Source organism: Cryptomeria japonica, chromosome 10, assembly GCF_030272615.1.
Source record: "Cryptomeria japonica chromosome 10, Sugi_1.0, whole genome shotgun sequence".
Classification (NCBI taxonomy): domain Eukaryota; kingdom Viridiplantae; phylum Streptophyta; class Pinopsida; order Cupressales; family Cupressaceae; genus Cryptomeria; species Cryptomeria japonica.
The window spans coordinates 283,706,671-283,732,401 of NC_081414.1; the positions used below are offsets into that span (position 1 = coordinate 283,706,671).

The 25,731-nt window shown below is 35.1% G+C and overlaps 1 protein-coding gene across 1 annotated transcript in view; it reads left to right on the forward strand.

Annotated features, from left to right (window-relative positions):
- LOC131055575 (uncharacterized) overlaps nt 1-24,014 on the forward strand; it is a 95,504-nt gene extending 71,490 nt beyond the window's left edge. The window contains exon 3 of the mRNA XM_059213295.1: nt 22,273-24,014. Within this exon, the coding sequence (XP_059069278.1) occupies nt 22,273-23,826 (1,554 nt within the window). The 3' untranslated portion in view covers nt 23,827-24,014. The remainder of the gene's footprint in view (nt 1-22,272) is intronic.
- The last annotated feature ends 1,717 nt before the right edge of the window (nt 24,015-25,731 follow it).

A 25,731-nucleotide genomic window follows, 5' to 3' on the forward strand; every position in this document is an offset into this window, starting at 1 on the left:
TTTTGTAGTTCACACTCAAATGGTTCTTCATCTGACGTTTGTCTCTTAAACGAATGGATTATATCAACACACACGTCTTTAGTACTACAAGTTCCTTCTTGATTATTTTCAATAAATTCATTTGCATTTTGAAGTTGACACACTTGTGTACATGATATAGATAATTCTTTTGGTAGCTTTTGTCTTCTTTCAAACTCAGCTTCTTCTGAACTAATAGTCAATCCTACTTGACTATCTCTTAGTTCTTCTATGATTCTGCCATACCTTGGTACATCTTGCTCTTTATTTGATAGAAATATGATATTTCCAGATGCTTGATCCATATCTGTTTTTTGTTCTTGTGGTGTTATTTCTTTGTCTCTATCATCCCCTTTCTTTTGTTGTGTTGTATATGCCTCTTTTCTTTGGATTCTGAGTTCTTCTCAAGTCTTCTTTCTAACTCCATCATTTGTTTTGTAATAAACAAGTCTTCCTTTGTGATAGCTGCTTGCTCTTAATTTCTTTCTTCACTTGATATACTAGATGAGACATCTGGACCCCATTCATATTCATTTGAATCTGTCTTTGGACCATTGTCTAGGACTATACCACTATACCACACAAGAATGTTGTATGGTGCAAAAAGTTCTCTGATTTCTGCCATCTCGATTTTCACTGCTTTTGGAATATCTTGTTCAGATTTTGCACTTGCTCATATTCCTTGAACTTGTTGACAAGATTCTTCTTTTCTTTTGATTGCAATCTCTTTTTCTTGTTTCTCATGCTCTTCTTGTTTCCGCATATTGGCTACTATTTCTGCTGCTTGATGTATCTTTTCTTGCCATTGTTCTTCTTTAGAGACTGATTTCTTTCTCCACTTTGGCTGTTATTGATTATGTTGCCTTTGATTTGATTTTAGACATCCAAGTCATGATTTATCTTCTTTAGATTGCGAGTGGGGACAAATAGGTTTTGAAATACGTTGATGTCGCTTACCAATTGGTCCTTTTCCTTCATATCCCATTTTTTGCATAATTTTATAACCATTGCCATATTGTTCTATGGGAATATTGACTTCTGTAGTTGTTGCTATAGTTTCATTTTCATCTTTGTACAACCAACCAAGAATGTCCTTGTCTTCAGTTTCTTCTTCAAGTGTTCTAGCTCTAACAAATATTCTGTTAAACATATATTTTGATTTCTCTGAGGTCTTTGATTGGATATTTGTGGGCTTTCCATATGACTTAGGTGAAAGTGGAAAATTATGCAAAGAATATTTTCCCATTCCTTCATCATTAAATTTGAGCTTTTTCTCAAAGGTTTCCCATAACTTTTCTTGAATTTCTTTGGTAGGATATACTGATTCTCTGTTATGTGGAACTCTTGTATCTTGTGTTGGCTTCAGATTATTACAATATTGGATAGAGTCTGCAATTATAGTGACATCTTGTCCTTCATGAGGAAATTTTACACATTGATGATATGTAGAAGGAACTGCTTGCATGGTGTGAATCCACGATCTTCCCAGAAGAATGTTGTAAGAGAGGTTCAAATCTAAAACCTGACATAATATATTATTTTCCATAGGTCCTATTTTGATCGGCAACACCACGGTTCCTTTAGAAGAATGCTCTACTTCATCATAAGCCTTAATAGTTATTTTCTTCTTTGGATCTACTGTATTTTCTGAATATCCCAAAGCTTTTATTAAACTTAATGCACAAATGTTTAAGCCCGCTCCACCATCTATGAGTACGTGTTTGACACGAGTTTTATTAATGGTGACTTCAACATGTAAAGGATCATTGTGAGGATGTTGCAAGGACACATCATCATTTTTAGAAAATGATAAGCAATGAGGGGCTATAAGGTGTCCCACCATGTTTTGGAACTGATCCACATCCAAGTCTTTTGGAATTGTTGTTTCCACTAAAGCTTTTTCCAAAATTTCCTTATGCATAGGTGAAACTTTGAGAAGTTCCAAAATTGATATTTGAGCGGGTATTCTTTGTAATCGCTCTACTAAATTGTATTGTTATGAAGTGGATGTTGAGTCTTTTATTATACCCGGAAAGGTGACCTTTGCTTTGCTTCTCATAATGACATTGATTGGCTCTGAAGGTGGATAATCTTTAACAATGATGACATTTCCACATCATCATATGTATAAGTGTAGTTCACTTTGGCTTTTCCTTTGTCATCTTTTAATTGGGATGGTTCACCTTTGTCATAATTCAGAAGTGGAGTTTTGAAAGCTAGGTGTGATTCGTTTGTCTTATGGCTATCCACTGTGATAGCTCCATTATCGATTAGATCTTGGATAAGGTGTTTCAATTTCTGACAGTCATTTATTTGGTGTCATTTAGTCCGATGGTAATTACAAAAATGATTGTCATTCCACCAATTAGGCTTGACTTGTGGTTCATAACTTCTTGCTTCTGGTAAAACAATCAATTTACATTTGCAAGAAGAGTTTTTAAAGCTGATTCCAATGGTTCTCCAATGTTTGTGAATTTCCTGCGAGGATTGGAGAAGAAAGACTTGGTTTTATTATTTTCTTGATTGTTATTGTTTGGGATTTGACTTGATAGATTAAAAATTGGTTTTTGTTTTGTAGCACTATTGTCGTCATTTCCTCCATTGATGACATTCCTATTCTTTGACCAGAACTTGGGTTTGTCATTGTTACTGTTGTTGTTGTTGTTGTTGTTGTTGTTGTTGTTGTTGTTGTAAGAATTATTGTAAAGTTTTAGCTCTCCTTTCTTTACCATCGCATCTTCTATTTTCATATCATTCCCAATCATCTTGGCGAAGGAGGGAGGACATTGCATTTTTAGTTGATAACTCATTTCACTGATAAGATTATCAATGAATATATCTATCTTTTCTTGATCAGGTACATCTCTTGGATACCTATTAAACATTCATTTCCATCACTGCAAGAAGATCATAAAAGATTCACCATTCTTTTGTTTAACATTGCATAAATCCAACATTGTTATCTCATTCCTTACATTGTAGGAGTATTGTGAAATAAATCTATTCATGAGTTCTTCAAAAGATTTGATTTCGGATGGTAATCTTGAAAACCATTTCATTGATTGTCAATTTAAAATCCTAAGGAAAAGATGCATCAGATAAGTTTCGTCGTGCACAAATTCCATACTCATAGTACAAAACTCCCTAATGTGATCCCGAGGATCATATTTTCCATCATATTTGTCATATTTAGGGATCTTGCAATGTTGTGGAAATGGTACCATGCTCGAATTTTTATCGAAAGGATATGGGCAGATATATTCTAATGAATACTTCTTGGAGCTTGTTCCATTTTGCATATCTTGTATCTGTTGTTGTAGAGTTTGCATTTATTGAGTAAGGTTTAACAACAGATTATCCATGTAGTTTCTCCTTATTTATTCATAAGTTCTTTTATCACTACGCTCTTTTCTTGTGTCATCTCGTTCTTTTCTTGTCTCTTCATGACTTTCTTTGTTTACATCTTCATTGTTTGGATCATCTGTGTTTTGGGTGTTACTTGCCTCCACATCTGGTTTCAAGCTTTCTATGTTAAAGTCTTGTGGCAATTTAGCTCTTGATTTTGCCAACATCAAAAGCTATTTCTCTTTTTGTTTCGCCAATAATTTTTCCATCAGTCTATCAAATTTGAAATCTTTCTCAGGGTCTCTATTGGTGTTATTGACCGCTTCTTTGTCAACAACGGTATACCCAAAAGTTTGGAATATCGGATTATCTTCTTCCTCCATTTGTTTTTGTTGTTTTCTAAGTTGTTCGTATTGAGCTCTAGTCCAAACTAGCATGTGATTGTTTCAAAAAATTTAAAGTTTCCAAAGGACAAGTCAATAGGTGATTATTGATTTATGAAGATATGCTTTGTTGATTTTACCACTATTGTTTGTTCGTTGTGACAAAGCTTCTCTTTGTTGAAAAGAACGCCCTTGCAAAATTTCTCCGTCAAATTCTATCCCGTAGCCACGCAAATAGTGACAAAAATGGTGTAGGAATGTCCTATGTTTTAATAAGATCTTGCGATTGATATACAAGAATCTTATTCTTTTTTGAGTAGCTTTATAACTGGGTTTTCTTTTCTTAAGGCGATACTTAAATTCATATAAGCATCTGACAGTTTACAAGTTTGTTTGATTCTGATGTTGGTGCAATTATGATTTTGATATGACCTATGTTCAAAATATGAAAGATATATCCAAGATAATGAACACAAGATAAATTAATCAAGCTTCATGATAGAGGATTTGATATATCCTGATGAGAGACTTGACAATGATGTTGATTTTTGCACTTAAAATATTTGAATCAATAGCTTGTTGAATGTTTATGCTTATGGAAACCTTTCGTTAATAGCCTGTTGGATTAGTGACCCAGTTATTGAACTAGTTTGAAAATGTGTGATAGTTTAGAGACATATCTACTCAAGAAGTGTTTTGATACTGATGTTGAAATTTTGGTTTGTTTTCCTTTTAGATGTGAAAAATCCTTTGTGCTAGCTCTTGTGGCAAAGAGTGTTAACTTATGGGATAAAAGCACTATTTTGTTGCTTGAAATCGCTATTTTGATTATGTTTCAAGGATTCTTCTCAAATCCTTCAGCAAGTTGTTGGATTTTCACTCGTTTTTAGATAATGATTTTCTTCAATTTTTGACCATTTTGAACATGCCATAGACATAGAAGACACAATGTTTTTGAAAAACAAAATGCATAAGAAAGTAAAAATCCTATGGTAGGTTGAGACAATAATTGTTGAATCTCACATGGGGTTTCCCCCGAGGCTACGCTATTCAAAGCGGATATTTAGATGCTTGACCCCACTAGCTCCACCCTCAGCACTCACTTCTCCAGGGCAATCAAGCACCAGTTTCCATGAAAACTCCTCATGGAAAACTTTATATCTCTACTAAGAACCATATGTGTGTGAGCTGCTTCAGAGGTCCGACCTCCTGCGCCAACAACTAGAAGGATTTTGGCAACTAGTACAAGTGGTTTTTAGTAAAGGCTTCCGGTCATGTGGCCATACATGCGGCACTTTCAACTCTGTAAATACAGAAGGTTCCCAGCCTATAGAGGTTACGCTCCATAGGGTTTATGGGGAAACATAGTCTTGGTATGAACTTATCAGCACATGTTGCTCGTGACTTTCATCTCAAACATGATTTATTTAGAGTGGATTGGAAGGACTTGATATTAGCCCATTTCCAGTTTGGGTCGTTCCCCTCTCATTGGCCCCCTCAAGGCAACTCGGGAAGGCAGACCCTCTAAAGGTTATACATAAAATAAAGTAGGTCTGGTTTTCTGATCACCGTATGATGGTGAGAGCATACTTACCTACTACTTCATCAAGCACGGAAAACACAAGTCCATTTTAGCTTTTCTAAAATCTCTGTGCAACTTTTTTAAAGAAGTCACTCAAAATGCAAGTTGCATGTTGTTAATTTACCCCCCTTAGTTAAGCTAAATGAGCATGACATGATGTGTTACTTTTCAAAATAGAACTCTTAATTAACTAGGTGAGGAAATGCATGAAATTTGCTTTAAAAATAATCCTGCAAATGAATGTCAGTAGTTTGAAAAATTTAAGTTCTTGGACATTTAGACCTGCAAGAAAATTTTGTTAGTTGCAAATAAAAATGTTATCCTAACAAATGTGTTGTCTTAAAGGACAAAAGCGCTAACCTGAAACACAAAAATGCTGCTTTGCGGACTAAGAAGCGAGAATTCTCTGACAAAAATGTTAACCAAACTAACAAATGTGACAACCTTACAGACAAAAGCGTTGTTCTAGAAGATTAAATGCATTGATTTACAGACAAAAGCGCTAACCTAAATGACAAATTCACTAACCTGAAGGACAAAAGCACTAACCTATCAAATAAAGGCGATGTCAGAACTCACACATGCATGAATCTATATTACAAATGGGTTAAATTTATTTTTTGCGAGAATTAGATAGGATATTACAAAGAATATGCGAGGCTCTGAGCCCCACGGTGGGTGCCAAAATGTGTCAACTTGAATCTCATCATCAAAATACTACCTGCAACATGTTAGTTTCACAAAATACAAAAGAAATGCTACAGGAAATCCAAACTCAACCAATGAAACTACATGAAATACATATAAAATAAAAACACTATTATTACCTTCATGATTTATGTCTCATCGTGTCCTAACTCCATTGTTCTTGGTTGCAGATGGTGTGCTCTCAGACAAGCACTGATAGCTTCCAAGATGGCATATGAAGAATGGACTGATAACTGATAGTTAACCGATACTATGATATGCAATGCTAAATGACTATACTAAATGATTATGCTAAATGCTTCAAGATTAAAACTCACGGATGCATAAGTTTTCACAAATGATTAGCTTGAAAACTCACTTGAAGACTAACTCTTTCTCAACTCAAACTCCTGATTTTATAGACTTTGAGAGGATAAGATGATGTGGCCTGGATCAATGGTCATGATCAGATCTGCAAATTTGGATGGTTGTGAGCAAAGGTGAAGGTTGAGAGAAAGGGGGAAGGAGAAGACAAGTGTCACTCATCTCACCTTGACTGGGTTGCTGACTGAGGGAATCTAGGGATGGTTGGAGAAGATTTAGGCATGAGAGGACCAGTGGACTCAAGTCCTTCCTAAGATGTAGGGATGTTGGAGGGAATATAGGAGAAGGTTAGGAAATATGTGTACGTACACAATATTTCATTAAATTTGGAGGTTGGAGATAAATGATGAATTAATATTTAAGAAATATTAATATCTTTAGCCATATGATTAATGAGTTGGCAAAGGGAAGATGAAGTGGAGATGGAAGAATGAGTTGGATAAGGGATTAAAAAAATTAGAATTATTTAATATTTGAGACTATAGGATAGAAGAATAATCATTAGATATTAGATATTCAAATGATTGAAGGAAATAATTAAATATTTAGATATTCAATTATTTGATCAGAAGAATAATTAAATATTGGATATTTAATGAATTAAAGGAATAGGATAGATGCATTGATTAATAAAATATTTCAATTAAATTAATTAATAGAAAGACATGAAATGAATTAAATAAATTAATCTTTTCAAATTAAATATTTAATAGAAGAATAAACATTAAATAAATATAAAATATTTATTTAATCACTCATAGCCATTTGTATGTGTATACACAAATTACACCAAATATAAAATATGTGTATACATACATTACACCAAATATGGTCTATATATAATGGTCATAATTTTTAATATTAGAGCATTGAGTTTTGCATAAAAAATACATACATTGAGTGGATTGGTAGCTAAATATATTGTTATTGTTATGGCTTCAACATTTATTGTTTTACATTGTCTTGTTTTAGACATGAAGCGTTTTTTTTAATTGTCTTCACATTTTCGACTTTGTCTATTTAGAACAAATATAATGGAATTTGTTTATTATTATTATTATTTTTGTATACAATATCTTTTACAATTGCTTTTTATTTTTTGTTCTTTATTTTCCTTAATTTGAAGTACCCATTATTCTCCATAATTTATGTGTATTGAGCAATTTCAAATTCATTAGAGTTTATAACTTTCGATTATTAAGGTTTGCAATTTCAAAATATAGTTGTATGTTATCTCGTTCATTTTATTTTTTGGTGAGAAATGGTTGTTTGTCAACACTCATTTTCAAAATTTAATTCATAGATAGCTTTGACAATGTCAACTTTGTGGTATTTAATACAGTTAACTTCAATTATTTATTCATGATAAAATTAAACATTGTTCCATGAACTAAAATTATGTTTTAATGTATTCTCATTTATTATATATTTTGAAATATGCTAATCTATTGGATGTTTATTGGAAGGAAGTTGTGCATACTATAATATATATTCTTAACAAAGTTAAGTTTAGAGTTAATCATTCAAAGACCCCTTATGCACTTTGGTATAGGAGATCCATTACTATCAAGTATTTTAGAATCTTTGGAAGCAAGTGTCCTATAAGAAGAGATGAAGATGATCTTGGAAAGTTTGATTCAAGAGCTAATGATGGAATCTTTCTTGGTTACTCTACAAGAAGCAAGGCTACAAATTTTTCAATAAAAGTCTTTGGAAGATAATTGAAAGTGCAAATGCTAGAGTAGATGAAGATTGGGATCAAATTACATTTGTACCTAAGGATTATGGAACTGATGTTGTTTGTTGCACTAAAAAGGAAGAAGAAGAAGAAGAAAAGAAAACAGAGGAAAAGGAATTAAAAAAAAGCCCCAAGACACTGACAAGATATGTTCAAAATAATCACTTTGAAGTTCAGACCATTGGTGAGAATAGTGAAGGTGTGCAAACTTGAAGGAGACTTGCCAAGACAAGTGAACGGGTAAATATTTGTCTTCTATCAGAAGTTGAGCCTAATTTTTTTTTCTGATGCATGCAAGGAGGGAGGATGGATGAAAGCTATGAAAGAAGAACTTGATTAGATCGAGAAGAATCAAACATGAGAACTTGTTCCCAAACCTTCTGATAAAAATGTTATTGGAACCAAATAGGTGTTCCAGAACAAATTGAATGAAGAAGAGAAAATGACAAGCAAATTGGTATGTAAGGGATACTCTCAAGTTGAAGGCATTGATTTTGAGGAGGCCTTCATTCATGTGGCTAGAATGGAGGAAATCAAAATTTTCTTAGGTTTTGTTGCTCACAAAAACTTCAAAGTATATCAGATGGATGTCATGTCATCTTTTTTGAATGGTGAACTAGAAGAAGAAGTCTACATAGATCAATGTGATGGATTTTAGTTGGTAAAAGATTTAGACATTGAATGCAAATTAAACAAGGCACTGTATGGTCTCAAACAAAACCCCTAGGGCTTGGTATGCTAGAATGGACAAGTATCTATTGCTATGGGGATTTAAGAAAGGTACGATTGATAGCAATATTTATTTCATTATTGAAGATGGGATCTTATTGATAGTAGTTGTATATGTTGATGATAGAATCTTTGGAGGAAAATATAAGGCATGCAAAATATTTGCAAAAGATATGCAGAAGGAATTTGAGATGTCAATTATTGGTGAGTTGTCCTTCTTTCTTGGACTTCAAATTGTTCAACTAGATGATGGGATATTTATTTATCAATCAAAGTATTTAAAGTCTGGTTAGAATAATGCTTTGCATTCCTCCACATTTAAGAATTTGTTCTTACAGATTTGGACGTAATGTCTATGCTCTGTAAACATTGCACTTCTATCCTTTAAAGTTCTCATTGTTGCAGTTGACATGACTAGTGATTGTTGTTTGTTGATAGTTTGGTTGTCTATCAGAAGTGGATTTGATTGGTCCGCAAAATGTGGATCTCCACATTGATGTTTTGTGTGTTACAACTTGGAGGACATGCTTGTAATACTTGTGTGTTGTCTCAGTTCTAGTTTTAGGTGTTGAAATGTTCAACAAGAAGTTTTATGGATGTTTTGTTCAGGATTGTGTTCTTGGTATTTTGGAAATAAAGTACTTCATGTTTATTTTAAATGTTGTGCCAACATGTATAGATGTGACAGTGAGAAAAAAACATTTCAAAATGATGTTGGATGTTCTGGGAATGTCCTTATGTGCTTCACATGGTGTTGAATATTTTGGTTGGTGCTACATTGTGTCTAATGTTGTCTTATGGGTAACTGTTGTGGTTTATTAAAAAATGTTTGCCCTCTATCCCTTTGGCAATATAAACTCATATATTTGTCTCTAGTCGGCGATCTCCAACCCCACTTGGAGGCAAAAATTCATACTCCCAACTACATCCCTCTGTAGTGCCCTCATGGCTTGTTGGATGGTATCTTCAGCCTAACTATATCTCTATATAGTTGTATCCCTCTCTCGTGTCAAAGTTTGTACCTATTGTCTGAGGGTAGCCACCTCTCCCTATAGAGCTACAACCTATGCATCTCTAGCTTGTACCTGCACCTATAAGGCAACTATCTGCTTATCCTTGTCATCTGCCACCTAGGGATCATCTTGTCCTTGTTGATGTACTTGTTCCTCCCCCTATGGCTACACGTATGCATGTACCTATGGCTTTGTCTCCCTATCCTTCCCTTCTTGACCCCTCAGTTCTCTAGCCGGTATCTATGCTCTATCCCCACCACCCTCATCATCCCCATATCCTTTGTCTCCTCTCCCTCTATCTCCTTTCCCTCCATTCCCTTGTCCTCTCCTATGCACATATCTCCTTAGCTAGCTCGCCCTTTTTGTCATCCTCTAGTCTCGGTGGTACCTCTTATAGCTTGGTCAAATGTGGGAATGGATGTAATGTAACCCATGCCTCAAAATCAAGTTTCATCCCTGCATCTACATTATCTTGGTGTAGATCCCACTTTAATTGAACCAATGATGTGAACTATGCTATGACTACCTCATAAGACAATGTCGGTCCTTAGTGTGGCATCTCCCGTTGTGTTCGTGGGAACTCAAATGAACCTCATGTCTGACCCTGGATCCTACCAAATTGCCTCAGTACTCTATCCATCAAGTGATTCTCATTCATATAGGGTGTTTGACCTATCAAACACCACATCTAGAAACAATATGGAAACTCTGTGTCATCCTCCTCCCAATCCTCACAATCTAAATAAGGTCTCCAGATGACACTGCCAATGTCATCTTGTACGTTGAAAATTTTGTAAATTGGAAAGGTTTAAAAAATGTGAGTTTTAGCCATAGTATGTGAGATTTAATCCCTCCTCACAAAGGGAAGGTTGCCTTCTTATTGCCTTTCCACTTAGGGAACTAGTATCTATTCTAAAATAAACCATTTATTCTATACAAGGGTGTTACAATAATTAGATTCTCGTTTTTAGAATGAATGTTTCTTTATTCTCTCTTTTTTTCTTTTTTTTTAATTTTTTTTTCAGAATAAGGGATTCTACTTCTTTGAATACTTGGAACTTTCAAGATGCTAGTAAGATCAATAATAAATAATAAAGTCTTAAGCTAAGTGAAAGAACAACCCAACAATGTACCAGTGCAATTTATACAATTTAGAAACTTGTGCAACACAAAGATTTCCACAACTTCTTATCAAATTCTAATAACAAAGATAATGTTACTATATTGAAGCACAATTACTTTTATATATAATATCACCTAAAACACATGAGAGAAAATTTGTAGCTCAAAGACATCATAATTTTCTATCCCTTGACTCTGATTTGTAATTTTCAAACTTGATATTGTAGCTCAAATACTTGCAGATATCAAATTCAAACTTCTTATAAAACTCGCAGCAATTACACTTCAAATAAATTCAAGGTCATATAAATTCATTGACATAAGAACACTACACTCATATGAAATAATGCTTCAACACAAAGTTTGAAGGCACAACTGCTCCTTTATTCACTTGAAAAATGTTTCAAAAAATAAGCACAAAGCCTCAAGATGCTACACAATTCAATAGAGTTTTGTTGCAATGCTAAAAGATGATTATTTATAATGAGAACCCTCAATTATATAGGTGAGGGTCTTTGAGAAAAACTAGGAAAAAGTACAACTAACTATAAATCATAAAAATTGACTAAGTGTCCTATGACACTTCTTGTTCATTCTGATCTTGTTTTTAGAACTCTTCAACTTTTTGTAGAACAATCTTCATCTAGGAATCATCAGGACCTTGAGTATGATTGATGATGACCTTGACCCGAGTAATAGAATCTCCCAAACCAATATAACATTTCTTGTGTTTCTCTAAGTGAGATCCTAAGTTATCAAGAATGACTTGTAAATCTACTAGTTTGTCAATTGAGGATATATGGAAAAATCCTCCTTATCAACTTTTGCATTGACTAGTAAACTAAATTGCTTGATGGTTGCATCCTCATGAATAATCCTTTGGTTTTCATCTAGCAATGTGCATGGAAACTCTGATATTTTTTCTACAATTTCCTTCTTCTAATTTACACAGTCCTTCCGTGCTTTCCGCATATCTTTGATGAGTAGCTGCAGGGCATTCATTTGATGTTCTAGCTCCTCCCGTTGCTTAATGTACATGTTTCAGGTGGGAAGCACTCCATTGTCAATCATGATTTATAAATCAAAGTCTTCTAGCTTTTACTAGGCATCAAAGTTCTTTTCCTTTGTTTCCAAGTCATGTAAGATCTAAGATCTAGTGTTTTGTCCACTTCAGACTTTACACTTTCCAAATTATTAATCAACATGATTGTAGAGTGCGAGAGATGTGTTCCCTAACTTAGCATTCTATCCATCCATTCGCCAACTGCCCTGCTCCATGAGGTGACTTGTTCATCTTGTTTTATCACTTGTTCATCAATTGATGAAGTTATTGGCTCAATTATTTCTGAAGACTTTGTTATCTTAATCAACACCATAGTGAGTTGTTCCACTTGCACCTTAAGCTTATCTTTCTTGATCTTTTCTTCATTATATCTTGTCACAAGTTTAATTTTTCCAATTTAATTTTGTTGATGACATTTTTTGTAGGTTGAAATTTATCAATTTTTTGTGTCTGGAGGAGGCACAATAATCTCAACATAATTGTTCTTGGACTTGTCCACCTTGACTTGAGAAAGAGTTTGGGCCTTCTTTGTATTCTTAGGCTTTACTACAATCATCTGGTTGAATTTGAAGTCATCTAGAGAGATGGCTTGTTTCTTCCTCTTAGGAGTGTTTAAGAGAAACCAAGGTGTTAAGGAAGAATGAATTGTCTTTAGTCCTTGCAACCATTGTCTGAGATGGAGTTTCCTGTCCCTGTATGGTAGTGGTTACAATACGTGGAGTGAAAGTCACAACAATAGGTGAAATTTCTATAGTGGAAGCATTTGGATTATGTGTCGTCTTTGACGTGAACTTGTCAAAGTCATCAAGCATGGTAGTAAATACTTCAGATAAGTTTGGGAAGGAAAATACATTTTCAATGTTGTCCTGTGGAGTATCTAAGGCTAACTCACTAGTAGTAGAAGAAATAATAGTATGGACAACCACACTAGTAGCTACCAGAGTATATGAAATGGTGGAACCAAAAGGTCCAGACTTAAAAGTAGAAACTTGTGGTGTACAACAACTGGAATGAGATTTGTTACCTGAGGAGTAGACCCTTGTGTATTTTCATGTTGATGAGCTTCAGAAGTTCCTAGCAATCCTTCCTCATCACATTATTTTTGTTCCTCATCTAGTAATTCTTCTTCCTCATATTGTTCTTCATCAACATGTTCACCTTCTAATTCTCCTTCTTTTAATTCTTTCTCCTCCTGAACAATTTGAGCAGAAGACTCACCTTGATCCTTGCCTTTACTCTTTCCCACAATAAATTTGTATTTTGGAGTCCTTTGTGGAGCCGTAGGGTCTTGTCTATTTTAGTTCTAAGCTCTTATCTCTTACCAATAGGTCCAATAGTATCATCCTTTGACCCAGTGTTGAATGGTTTCAATTGAATTCCTTTTTGTGACAACCAAACATTGGTGTTTGCGAGGATGTTTTGTAATTTGGCTCTTATGGAAGTCACTTCCTTCTGAGACCATTGAATAAGTGGAAATGGTGTCTCTGCAATCTTTTTATTTACATACACAACATTCAAGATATTTCCATCATCCTTCAACCCTCCAGGAATATTTGCAAGATTAAGATTCTCAACCTTCTCTATAGTAAGACAACAAAAGTCCAATCTCTTGATCTATTTTCTTCTGTCCTGCAATATATACATATATCCTCTAAGCGATGCACGTGAGTGTATCTCTTTTTCACCTTATTCTTCACTCCCCTATAATCAAAATCTTTTTTGGATTTGAAGAATCTCATGGTAACTCTTCTCATTTCCTTATCCATTTCCTTAGCCTTATAGATGGAATTGATAGAGTACCTTCTAATAGTCAAAGTGAATTAGAAGCCAAGTTTGTGGGAACCCGATTGTCGTTCATGAACAACAACCATTTGTCGAGATAACTCCATAAGAACAATCTTATCAGAAGGATATCTTGGAAGCATGAAGGGTTGATCACACATTGATCATCAAAACACCCTACTCCGAGGTAGGTGAAAGTAGGAAACTGTAAGAACATTCATCCATACTGATTGACCACATCCCAGGCCGCATTTGATACTCTATTTTTTTTAAGGTCTTTGTCAAGCATACACATGTAGTGATAGAAAAAAGCACCATTGACTCTCCTTAAATGATGCAAGCAATTCTGTAGAACTAGCTAAGAATAGTGACTGGAACCTATCTCTTGTCTCCTTTTGTGGACAAACCTAGAAAATGTCTCATTTATGCTACATCATACACCAAGTAGGAAGTCATATATTGATTACAAGGAATTATTGATACATCCACTCATGGTGTGTCGGAGACAAGAAGATGTTTTACTCTACTAAGGAGAGTAACCAAATATGTACCTCCTTAATAAAATCACTGCGATGAAAGGTCTTAGGCCATCTAGCAATGGTGGGTCTTATAGTCTTCAACCAATTATCATTCATATTTCTTCAACACTTCTTTGAGTGTTTCTCATAATAAGCTTGAGTTGTCTGTATGTCTATGTTAGCATATCTATCAATGTTCGGATATTTGAAGATATTGTCAAAGAAATCTTTATCCAACCTAATGATCTTTTTACCATCTACACCTTTGAGACTTATGCTCTTAGGATCAAAATGGTTGGCCAGTATGAGCACAAACTGTATTTTGTGCGAACATAGGAAAGGCCAAAGCCAAGTAGATACTGTTGCTAATGGTTGACTCTATTTTATAGTACTAAGGTGGTTCTTTGACCTTATTAAGAAATTCCTCCAAGTCTACATGACCTATTTCAGTGTCTCTGATATTGTTAATGTTAGATGACACTAAAGAAGTTAGAAAAATACGATGAGGATCTTGCTTCTTGAATTCCATACTTGTCTTACTAGGAGATGAATCTGTCATTTGTTAAAAAGTTGAAACTGCAACATTGGGTAGAACAAGCCTTCCAAAGTTGAAAGAAAATCACCATCACATCTGGAAAAGAAGCACCATGAGAAACATTCTTGACTTGAAATAGTTGGCTTGAAGAAGATCATTTATGAAAAAATTGGGTTCAAAAACCCCAATTTCTCTCTAGAAAAATAGTGGTGTAAATCGGGTTTACAACCTCAATCTCCACTTAGTTCTTTTTGGAATTACAAAATATAAAGGTTTAATTTGGGTTTATAAACATGATTTACACTTAGGACTATAAAAATCAAATCATGGTGTAGTTTGGGGTTATAAACTTGAATTAGACCTTATAAGTGGAAGGGCATGGTGTAGTTCGAGGTTATAAACCCGAACTACATGTTGTGATGCATTTCATAGTGTGGTTCGAGGTTATAACCCCAAACTACATGATGTGTAAAACTTGGTGATTTAAAACTCGGTGTTGTTCAGAGTTATAAATCTGAACTACACCACTTAAAATTTTATCAACGTTTTGGTGTGGTTTGGAGTTATGACTTTGAACTGCACCATGATGTTGGCAATATTTTGCAATGTGGTGGTGTCATTCGGAGTCATAACTCCAAATGACACCTTACTACAACATTTGTTTTTAATGGTGTCATTCAAAGTTGCGACTCTGAATGACATCACTTTGGTGGTTCAAAGGAAATATATGCAAAGGTATGAAGTTCACAGTGTTCATGAATATAAGTTTGAATGATACCATTTGAAAATGAAACATAAATACAACAATGTTGTTAAGACTTATGAGCCTGAATGACATCATTATGGGAAGATCGTGCAAACAAAAAATTTAAAATAATACATGCTCAATACAAAATCAGAAAACCTAGGTAGTAAAAACTAGGGCACAAAAAATGAAAACAAAAAAAAATGAAAATAAGGAAAAATATCTTACTCGAAATAACAAGTTGAAGATTGGTTTGAAAGAATGATTCGATCTTCCTCCAGATCATAGGGGCCAACTTATTATTTGGCAAGGAGGCACTAATGAAGAAGAGAGAAGAAAAAACAAAAACAAAAAGAGAAAAATAGAGAAAAAGGACTTTGATTGAAATACAAACACTTAACAATTAATGCAACCGTGACACATAAATGTGCATTTTGGGGTTATAAACCCAATTTACACTAAGATGTGTATTTCGGTTTTATAACCCTGAAATTCATCTTAGACATATAAACATGTGCAAAATCGAAGTTAAAATCCGAAAACGCACTTGAAAAATAAAAACTAACTCTTTTAAAGAGAACTTTGTCAATTTTTGAATTGACGACTTAGACTCAAATCGAGATGTTTTCACAAGGACTAAAATGTGGACAAGAGAAGTGAAAATTTACCTCAATTTTCATGCTTAGAGCACATGGACTACAAATTTGGACAAAATTTGTAGGGGTTATCCCATGTTTGTGTCATAGTTGAAAATGGTGATAATACATCTATCACTCTTTGCTAGTACTCCATCTTCCCTAGTTGTGGCTGAGAAGTGATCATGCTATACATTAAAAAAAAATAAGGTTGTCCTACTCCATAAAACCTAATGCATTTTAGTCGCAAGATTGCAATATGCTCATAAGCCCATACATGCAGAAGGGTAACCCCTGCTGACAAATTGCATCCACCTATGTACACAACATCATGTAGTTCATGGTATAGATGGGCCAATAGACATCGACCCCACGCGAACCAAGTGCCTTAATCAAGCATATGCAATTATGTTGTATCTTTTGAGAAACATTGTAAATTAAATTTGATATTGATTCATGAAAACTCATGGGGATTGATGTAATTATAATCTAATGTAATGATAAAATAGTTTTAGGTGGATCAATGTTGGAATTGACTACCAATATGGGATTGTATGTCTTTTCTTTTCCATGTTAAAAGGTTATCATATGCATATTTGGTTTTTGCATAAAATGAACCTAGATGTAGATGATAAATGAATATAATTTGTTATAAAGGATTCATTATTAATTTATGTATCCTAGGTCATGTTTAGATGCGTTGCATAGTAGTGACGTTAGGGAACCAATAGAGGCAAGTGTTTAATGATGTATGTTTTATCTTCCGCTTGTGTATAGTGTTTGTTATATTACGTTCTATTAGATTTTGTTTTGTTTTTTATAAAAAAATATTGCTATGTTATTGATGTGTGTTAGTTGTTAGTCCTCTAGGGTTCCTTAGCGGGGTGTTACATATTGTATCAAATCCCATGTCAATACACTAGGAACTCTAGTGTATATGTGCTCATTATGTTGTCATTAATGATGCGCGTCTTTGGATCATAACCATTGATGCCTATCTCTCTATGTTTGCTTGCCTTAGCTTGGTCTTTATATCCATGCCTTATGTTGTGACATGTTTGTGTTAGGGGAGACATATCCTAGGGGTAGTATCCAAAAGTGAGGAAATCATCAAGACACCCATCAAAATTCATATCAAGAGGATTATCAAGAGATTCGTCAGAAGGAGTAGCAAGATGATCAAGAGAATGATCATATAGAAGAGGATAGTAGTGAGAATCAGAATGGTGAGTTTGGGGGTCCTTAGGTGCTTCATCTCTTGCAAGATATTATTGTTTGATTATGGCCTAAGCAAGAGAGATCTCGGCATGAGGAGTCTTGTCATTCATAGCATCAAGAGAGAGAGAACTTGAAGCCCAAGTAGCTCCAGGATTGATTAGGGGAGAGACCATGCGTCTGCTCAAAGGAAAGACACAATAATAGTGGATGAAGAAGTTATTCTAGATGGACACATGAGAGACCTTTTCAAGTCAAGACCACCCACTTTTGATGGTGCTAGTAGTGGTAGAGAAGCCAAAACCTAGTTGATCGATTTAGATAGATGTTTTGTTATGTACCCTTATGGTAGTAACACTAGGGTTAGATGTGCCATCATGCACCTTAGAGTATTTGCTTCTACATGGTGGTGCATGGAAGAGCGAATTTTGAGCTCGCTTCTTGTTACATCATCAATGCAGATGAGTTTTATGATTTGAGCTAGATGGGCAAGATAGTGGAGCAATATGAGCATCATTTATTTGAGCCCAAGCAGTATGCCAATATTTATGATGATGAGGCTATGTTGATACAACACTTAATTTAGGGCCTCAATTCTCACATTAATGGTCAAGTTTGAGTTTTCAAACCCAATGCCGAGGAGGTTACGATAGATAGCACAGTTGGTAGAGGAGAATCTGGCAAAGGATTTTGGAAGATAAACATGTGTTCAGATAGGTAGTGCCCCTCCATCAGGATCAGTGGCTAGGGGTAATCAATCTCAGCCTACAAGATCTTCTAGGAATCACCTTACACCTCCTAGAGGTGGATAGTAACAAAAGAGGTAGAATAATTCTAAGGGATTTTAGAATGGTCATGGTGGTGGTTCCCAGACAATTAGGGGCCACAATTGGCATAGTAACAGGTGCAACTCTAGTATAGGTAGCTTCCTTCAGTCTAGTGTGCCCTCCACACGTAGAGAATATGGAAAAGAGGTTGTTACACCTGAGGAAAACATGGTCATGTAGCAGTTTAGTGTCCCCATAGAGCAACACCTATACCTAGTCAAAGGAAGGCTACTTCTAAGCCTACAATTGGTCATGCAAGCAGATGTCACAGGGTGATTGCAACAATTGATAACCGTCAGATCGAGCATTAGGGCACCATGGTTGAGACATTAAGTGCATTATATGGAATTCCTATTTCTATCTTGTTCGATTCTTCTGCTTTTGATTCTTTCATATCCCCTTGTCTTGTGGAGCGATGTGGGCTTGTGGCAACAAGGCAAGATGATAAGTGGCAAGTTGAGTTGGCCATTGGTTCTAAGGTGGTTATAGATTCTCTTGTTCAGGGTTGTGTGTTGGATCTAGGTACCTTCACCACCTTTGTTGACCTTTGTATTCTTCCCTTAGGGTCTAATAGAGTGGTGTTGGGTATGGATTGGTTGGATACGCACCAGACTTGCATTGATTGCCGACATAAGATAGTGCAGTGTGTGGATGTCTTCGGTGGGAGAGTGGAGTTAGTAGGGGTCCATCACCCTATCCTTTAGGGGTTTACAGATGTGTTTTCAAGTAAGATTCCAAGCGGGTCGCCTAAGCATGACATTGATTTATGCATTTACCTCATTCCTGAAGCAAAACTCATTTCTAGAGCACCCTATTACATGACGACTTAGGAGTTGAGTGAGCTCCATTTGCAGTTGGAAGAGTTTTTGGCTGAGGGTTTTATTCGTCCTAGTGTTTCCCCATTTGGATCACCCGCTATTTTTTGTTAAGAAGGACAAATCCCTTTGTTTGTGTATTGATTACCGATAGTTGAATAAGGTGACTGTGAAGAAGCGATATCCATTGTCAAGGATTGATGACCTATTTGATCAGATGAAAGGAGTCAAGGTGTTCTTGAAGATTGATCTTAAGTCAAGGTACCATTAGCTTTGCATTCATGGGTTTTACATTCATCAGACTGCATTTCACACTTGATATGGACATTATGAGTTCATAGTTATCACATTCGGATTAACTAATGCACCTTCAATTTTCATGAGTAAGATGAATGAGGTGTTTTGTAACTACCTTGACCGATCTGATGAATGGACTGTTTTGTACACATGCTGCAAATGGACCCACGACTAGGGCACAGGTGCCCTAGCCTAGACTCCCAACACAGAGCTCGCCATCCTATATGTCCCATTTTTCACATTTTATTTAATCTTAATTCTTAGAGTGATTTGGTTGTTTTTTATTCAAGATACAATTTCCTTATGTTTATGCTTGTTTATCCCTAAATTAAAGTTCAGTAAATGTTGTAAGACCACGTAAATAAATTAATGGGGATGGTTAAAAATATCAATAATAACACTTAGGTGGAGGCAAAAGAGCCTTGTAGGATTTTGTCTGGTGAACAATTCAAAGCCCATTACCAACTTTGCTTTCGCCAAAATAAAACTCTAATGGCGAAATTCTTCATCAAATTTTGGGGTTGTAGAAAATTCAAATGACATAGTTATAAGATGATGCCTTTAATGTTGCGGTATGCCTGCAAGAGATGAGAAGAATTGTTTTCAAATTTGATTATTATTTGTATATTGTTTGACAAACAAAATTTCTATATTCTTAGATTAGGATATTATCTCATTTTGATTGTTAAATTTTTTGCTTCAAATTCATTATAATAAAAATCTTTATTATTATTTATGAATATATACTTTCAAATTCGATATCTCTCGGGGTATTATACATAGATTTTTTTAAAATATAGGTATGCTATTATTGTTCATTTTTTTATGCTACTATAAGGGGTAGCTTCTTTTCGAGGAGAGTTACAATTTTTATTTATTTTAGATTAAGATGATTGGAGGAAGAGTAATTCTTGGTTCAATTCTTCCAATCTATCCAACTAAGGGTGAGGTCCCATTGATGGGGGCTTCCTAAAAAAAATTAATGGGTGTTATGGAGATGTTTTAGGATTATTTTAAAGTGGGTGCTCCCATAAACTTTATAATGTAATTTAAGCATAAAAGTCTAAGCTCCTAAATATTTGTGGTTTCATGAATTTTATTATTTTGCATATTCAATTCAATATAGTATATAAATAAATAAAAATATAGTAAAAAAATATTAATTGATGAGAATTTAAAAACTCCATATGATTTATAAGTGGGAGAAAAAAACTTAAATTATTGGAACAATTTCTAGCCCCACCCCAATTGTAGCCTCTTAAGTTGGGGTCCCACGAGACAACTTTGGGATCAATTTTCAAAGAGCAAGGGGTCTCATAAAGCAAAAAAAAATGCTATGGATTAATTGGAATATTTTCCTAAATAATAACAACTCCTACTTTTTAGGCCTTCAACTTTAAGTAGGTGAAATTGGAGTTGGGCTGGAAATTGTCCCCACAACTTAATTTTTTTTTTGGCACTTGTCTATCATCTAAAATTTAAATTTTTGCTATTTAAGATTCCACCAATATCCTTAAATCTTGTAAATTTTGGAGCTTAAAATTTAAAGCCTCCATATTCATGAAACCTTAATCTTTTTTTTTCTTTTTCCCATTTCATGAAACCAAAAAAGTAGGGATAACTATTATTATGGAAAAGTTCTATTAACCCTCTATCATCTTTTTTTCCATTTTATGAAACCCTCATGCACGACATCCACTACAATGTATTTATAATATACAAAGATATTGATACTTTGGTGCATCCTAAGAATTGTATAGCAGCTTCATTCCTCCCATAAGACCAGAGCCTAACGAACAACTTCTAATGACCATTATGAACTTTTTTATTATTTGAAAAAAAAGATCACTATAAAAAGAGATTATGAAAAAAATTGCTTGGCGTGCAGAGTGGACAATCAAATTTGGTCTCTACTTAGGTAGTGGTTGTTTAAAACGTGTGGCGATGGCAAAGGTTGTTGGGACTTTCTTGTTGCGTAAGCGCCCTCGTGGCTTTTGTCATCCGTGTTGGACCGGGCGAAGGGTCGCATGTCTCTCTCTCTCTATAAATAGAACTTTTTGTTCTACAATTCTCTCATATTTTCTTTGACGAAGCTCTTTTCTCTGCAACTTCGAACGTTTGCTTGCCAGGCTCAGCTAACAGGTGCGTTATCTAATTCAGATCTTTGTTTGCTGATTTGTTTTACCGTGGATACACAGATCGAAGTTGTAAAGGGCGTTTATCCAATTCAGATCTTTGTTTGCTGATTTGTTTTACCGTGGTTACACAGATCGAAGTTGTAAAGGGCGTTGTTTTTTAAATGCCTTTTAAGGGTTTGTGTTTTCGCTAATGAGTTTTTAAGGTTTCTTAAGGGTTTCTGGTTTTGGTTCAAGTTCATGGCTTTCCAAGATTATGTCTTTTGTATGAGATGCTCGTGGATCTTTAGGGCTTGATTTTCCTTTCGGTTTAGGGTGCTGCAAATTTAAAGAATGGTTTATTTAATATGGTTTTCCTTTTTTCTCTTGGTGGATCTGAATCGGCCTGCGACGATGGTGATGGTATCTTTATTGCTTTTATTGAAAATTTAAATCTGGTGGAATTTTCTATCGTGTTTATGAGAGCCTTGAGTCTTAAAATTTTAGATCTTGGTATTACAATAGAAAATCTGACCTTTTTGTCTCGCCCCTTTGTACTGATGTTCTATACCTGTTTAGGACTTTTCATGAATAACGCCTTAGATAAATAAAGTATTCTGACAAACTTGTTTTATATTATTTACAGGTTATATTGACGGTATCATTCAGAACCTAAGATGCAGATCTTTGTAAAGACTCTTACTGGAAAGACCATCACACTTGAGGTAGAAAGCTCCGATACAATTGATAATGTGAAGGCTAAGATCCAGGACAAAGAAGGAATTCCTCCTGACCAGCAGAGACTGATCTTCGCTGGCAAACAGCTTGAAGATGGACGTACACTGGCGGACTACAACATTCAGAAGGAGTCTACCCTTCACTTGGTTCTCCGTCTGAGGGGAGGCATGCAGATTTTTGTTAAAACGCTCACTGGAAAGACCATCACACTTGAAGTGGAGAGCTCGGACACGATTGATAACGTTAAAGCCAAGATTCAGGACAAGGAGGGCATCCCACCTGACCAGCAGAGGCTTATCTTCGCTGGTAAACAGCTTGAAGATGGACGCACACTGGCAGATTACAACATTCAAAAGGAGTCCACCCTTCACTTGGTCCTCCGTCTGAGGGGAGGCATGCAGATTTTCGTCAAAACCCTCACTGGAAAAACCATCACTCTTGAAGTGGAGAGCTCCGACACCATTGACAATGTTAAAGCCAAGATCCAGGACAAGGAGGGCATTCCACCTGACCAGCAGAGGCTAATCTTCGCTGGCAAACAACTCGAGGATGGACGCACACTGGCAGATTATAACATTCAAAAGGAGTCAACCCTTCACTTGGTTCTCCGTCTCAGGGGAGGAATGCAGATTTTTGTCAAAACCCTCACTGGAAAGACCATCACACTTGAAGTGGAGAGCTCCGACACGATTGATAACGTTAAAGCCAAGATCCAGGACAAGGAGGGCATCCCACCTGACCAGCAGAGGCTTATCTTCGCTGGTAAACAGCTTGAAGATGGCCGCACACTGGCAGATTACAACATTCAAAAGGAGTCCACCCTTCACTTGGTCCTCCGTCTGAGGGGAGGCATGCAGATTTTCGTCAAAACCCTCACTGGAAAAACCATCACTCTTGAAGTGGAGAGCTCCGACACCATTGACAACGTTAAAGCCAAGATCCAGGACAAAGAGGGTATTCCCCCAGACCAGCAGAGGCTGATCTTTGCCGGGAAACAGCTGGAGGACGGACGCACATTGGCGGACTACAATATTCAAAAGGAGTCTACTCTTCACTTGGTTCTCCGTTTGAGGGGAGGCATGCAGATTTTCGTCAAAACCCTCACCGGAAAGACGATTACTCTGGAAGTGGAGAGTTCAGACACCATCGACAATGTCAAGGCCAAGATCCAAGATAAGGAGGGTATCCCACCAGACCAGCAGAGGCTTATCTTTGCCGGAAAACAGCTTGAGGATGGACGGACTCTGGCTGATTACAATATACAGAAGGAATCCACTCTTCATCTCGTGCTCCGTCTTAGGGGAGGTATGCAAATCTTTGTGAAGACTCTGACGGGCAAGACCATCACCCTTGAAGTCGAGAGCTCTGACACCATTGACAACGTGAAGGCGAAGATCCAGGACAAAGAGGGTATTCCACCGGACCAGCAGAGGCTGATCTTCGCTGGCAAACAACTTGAAGATGGGCGCACCCTGGCGGATTATAACATTCAGAAGGAGTCCACTCTTCACCTCGTACTTCGTCTCCGTGGTGGGCTGTAGGCTGTGTGCTGTGTGCTGCCTGTCATTTGCGGTAAATGATTGATCAAAGATATGAATATGAACTTCATCTGGTAGTATAATGTGTTAAGACATTAAGTAGGGCTGAACTAAGCCGAAAGGGCTGGTTAAACTAATATGTTTCAATATAAGTCATTCTATAAAATAATATTTAGATTATATTATGATTATATGTTTGATTTTCGGTTTGATTTAGCATATAAAGATCTGTTAGAAACTTCAGATATGGAATTGGTTAAGTGTAATTCTGTTCTTGTCCCAAAGATCGATTATTGTATGCGAAGTGATACGCATCCTAAACCATGAATACTGTAAATGTAATACCGATTCTGTTCTGAACTGGTCGATTGTGATAATTTAGCCTTATTCATTCAACTCATTTTGCATAGTATTCCGACAGTTCATTACCCTAGATAACGATGCTGCTTTATTATAAATTTAGAAACTCATTTGTGAAATCTATTATCAGATCCATTATCATAGAACTTGAAGAAGTCACCTGCATGCTGCAACTTTTTGTCAAATTCATTATCCAAGACCTTGAAGTTTCCTGCATGGGTCTGTGTTCTTAATTGTCAAATATATTGTGGCGGTGCTTTCATTCAGCCTGTAATGATGTGACTACCATAGATTTACTTCAAAAGTAATGCTTTAGCTTTTTTTAATAATACAATTAATTCCATTGGAATTTAGGCGATCTTATTTTTCAGCTGATTCAATTGATTTCATTTTTTAAGTATTGGGTATACAGAAGAGATCAGCAAACTAATTTGAAGATAATTTTTATTATATAATTTTACTAGAGAATAATTAAAACATCTAATGCTATTAGAATGTTAAATATAGGATTGAATCTATAAAAGAATAACAAAATGTCTTTTGTTTTATTTTATATATTACAGGATAATTTTACTTATACTATTTTTTAGTTGATTCAATTGATTTCATTTTTTAGTATTGGATGTACAGAAGGATTATTTTTATTGTATAATTTTACTAGAGAATAATCAAAACATCTAATGCCTATTAGAATGTTAAATATAGGATTGAATCTATACAAGTTTCAAAATGTCTTTTGTTTTATTGATAAAAACCATTGATTATGATGAATAAATAATGAACAGATTTGAAGATTATTTTTATTATATATTACAGGATAATTTTACTTGAGAATAATCAAAACATCTAATGTTAATAGAATGTTAATTACAGGATTGAAGGTATATAAGAATAATCAAAATGTCTTTTTGTTTTATTGATAAAAACCAGATTACAATGAATAAATAATGAACAGCAACCAAAGCCGCAATATAATAGAACTAGCATATATACCTTAAATTTTAATTTAATCTATATAAAATACTATCCTTCTCAAGGTGCCTATTTTTAATCAATTTATACCCTAAATTGAAATAGGTGTCTCGAGAAGGATATATTTGGGCTTATTTTATATAGATTAAATTAAAATTTAAGGTATATATGCTAGTGGCAGTCTCACAACCCGACATGGAAAACATAAAATAAATAAATATATATTTATATAGTCTTTTTATTAAAATAAATTATATTATAATATTATTATATTATTACGTAGAGACATGAAATACTAAAATCTAAGATATAGTAAACTTCATTTAATGTTAATATAAAACTTTATTTAATTGCGAGTATTATGGTTATGTTTAGCATTAGGGTTAAGGTTTACAGCATGGTTTGGGTTAGGGTTTATCGTGAGGGTTATGATAATGGTTAGGTTTTATATCATGGTTAGGGTTAACATCAACGTTAGGGTTTTATTTTGGTTTAGGATTATGGTTAATGTTAGGGTTTAGGATTACGGTTAGGGTTAGGGTTAGGGTTATGTAGTTTAATATTAGGGTTAAATTT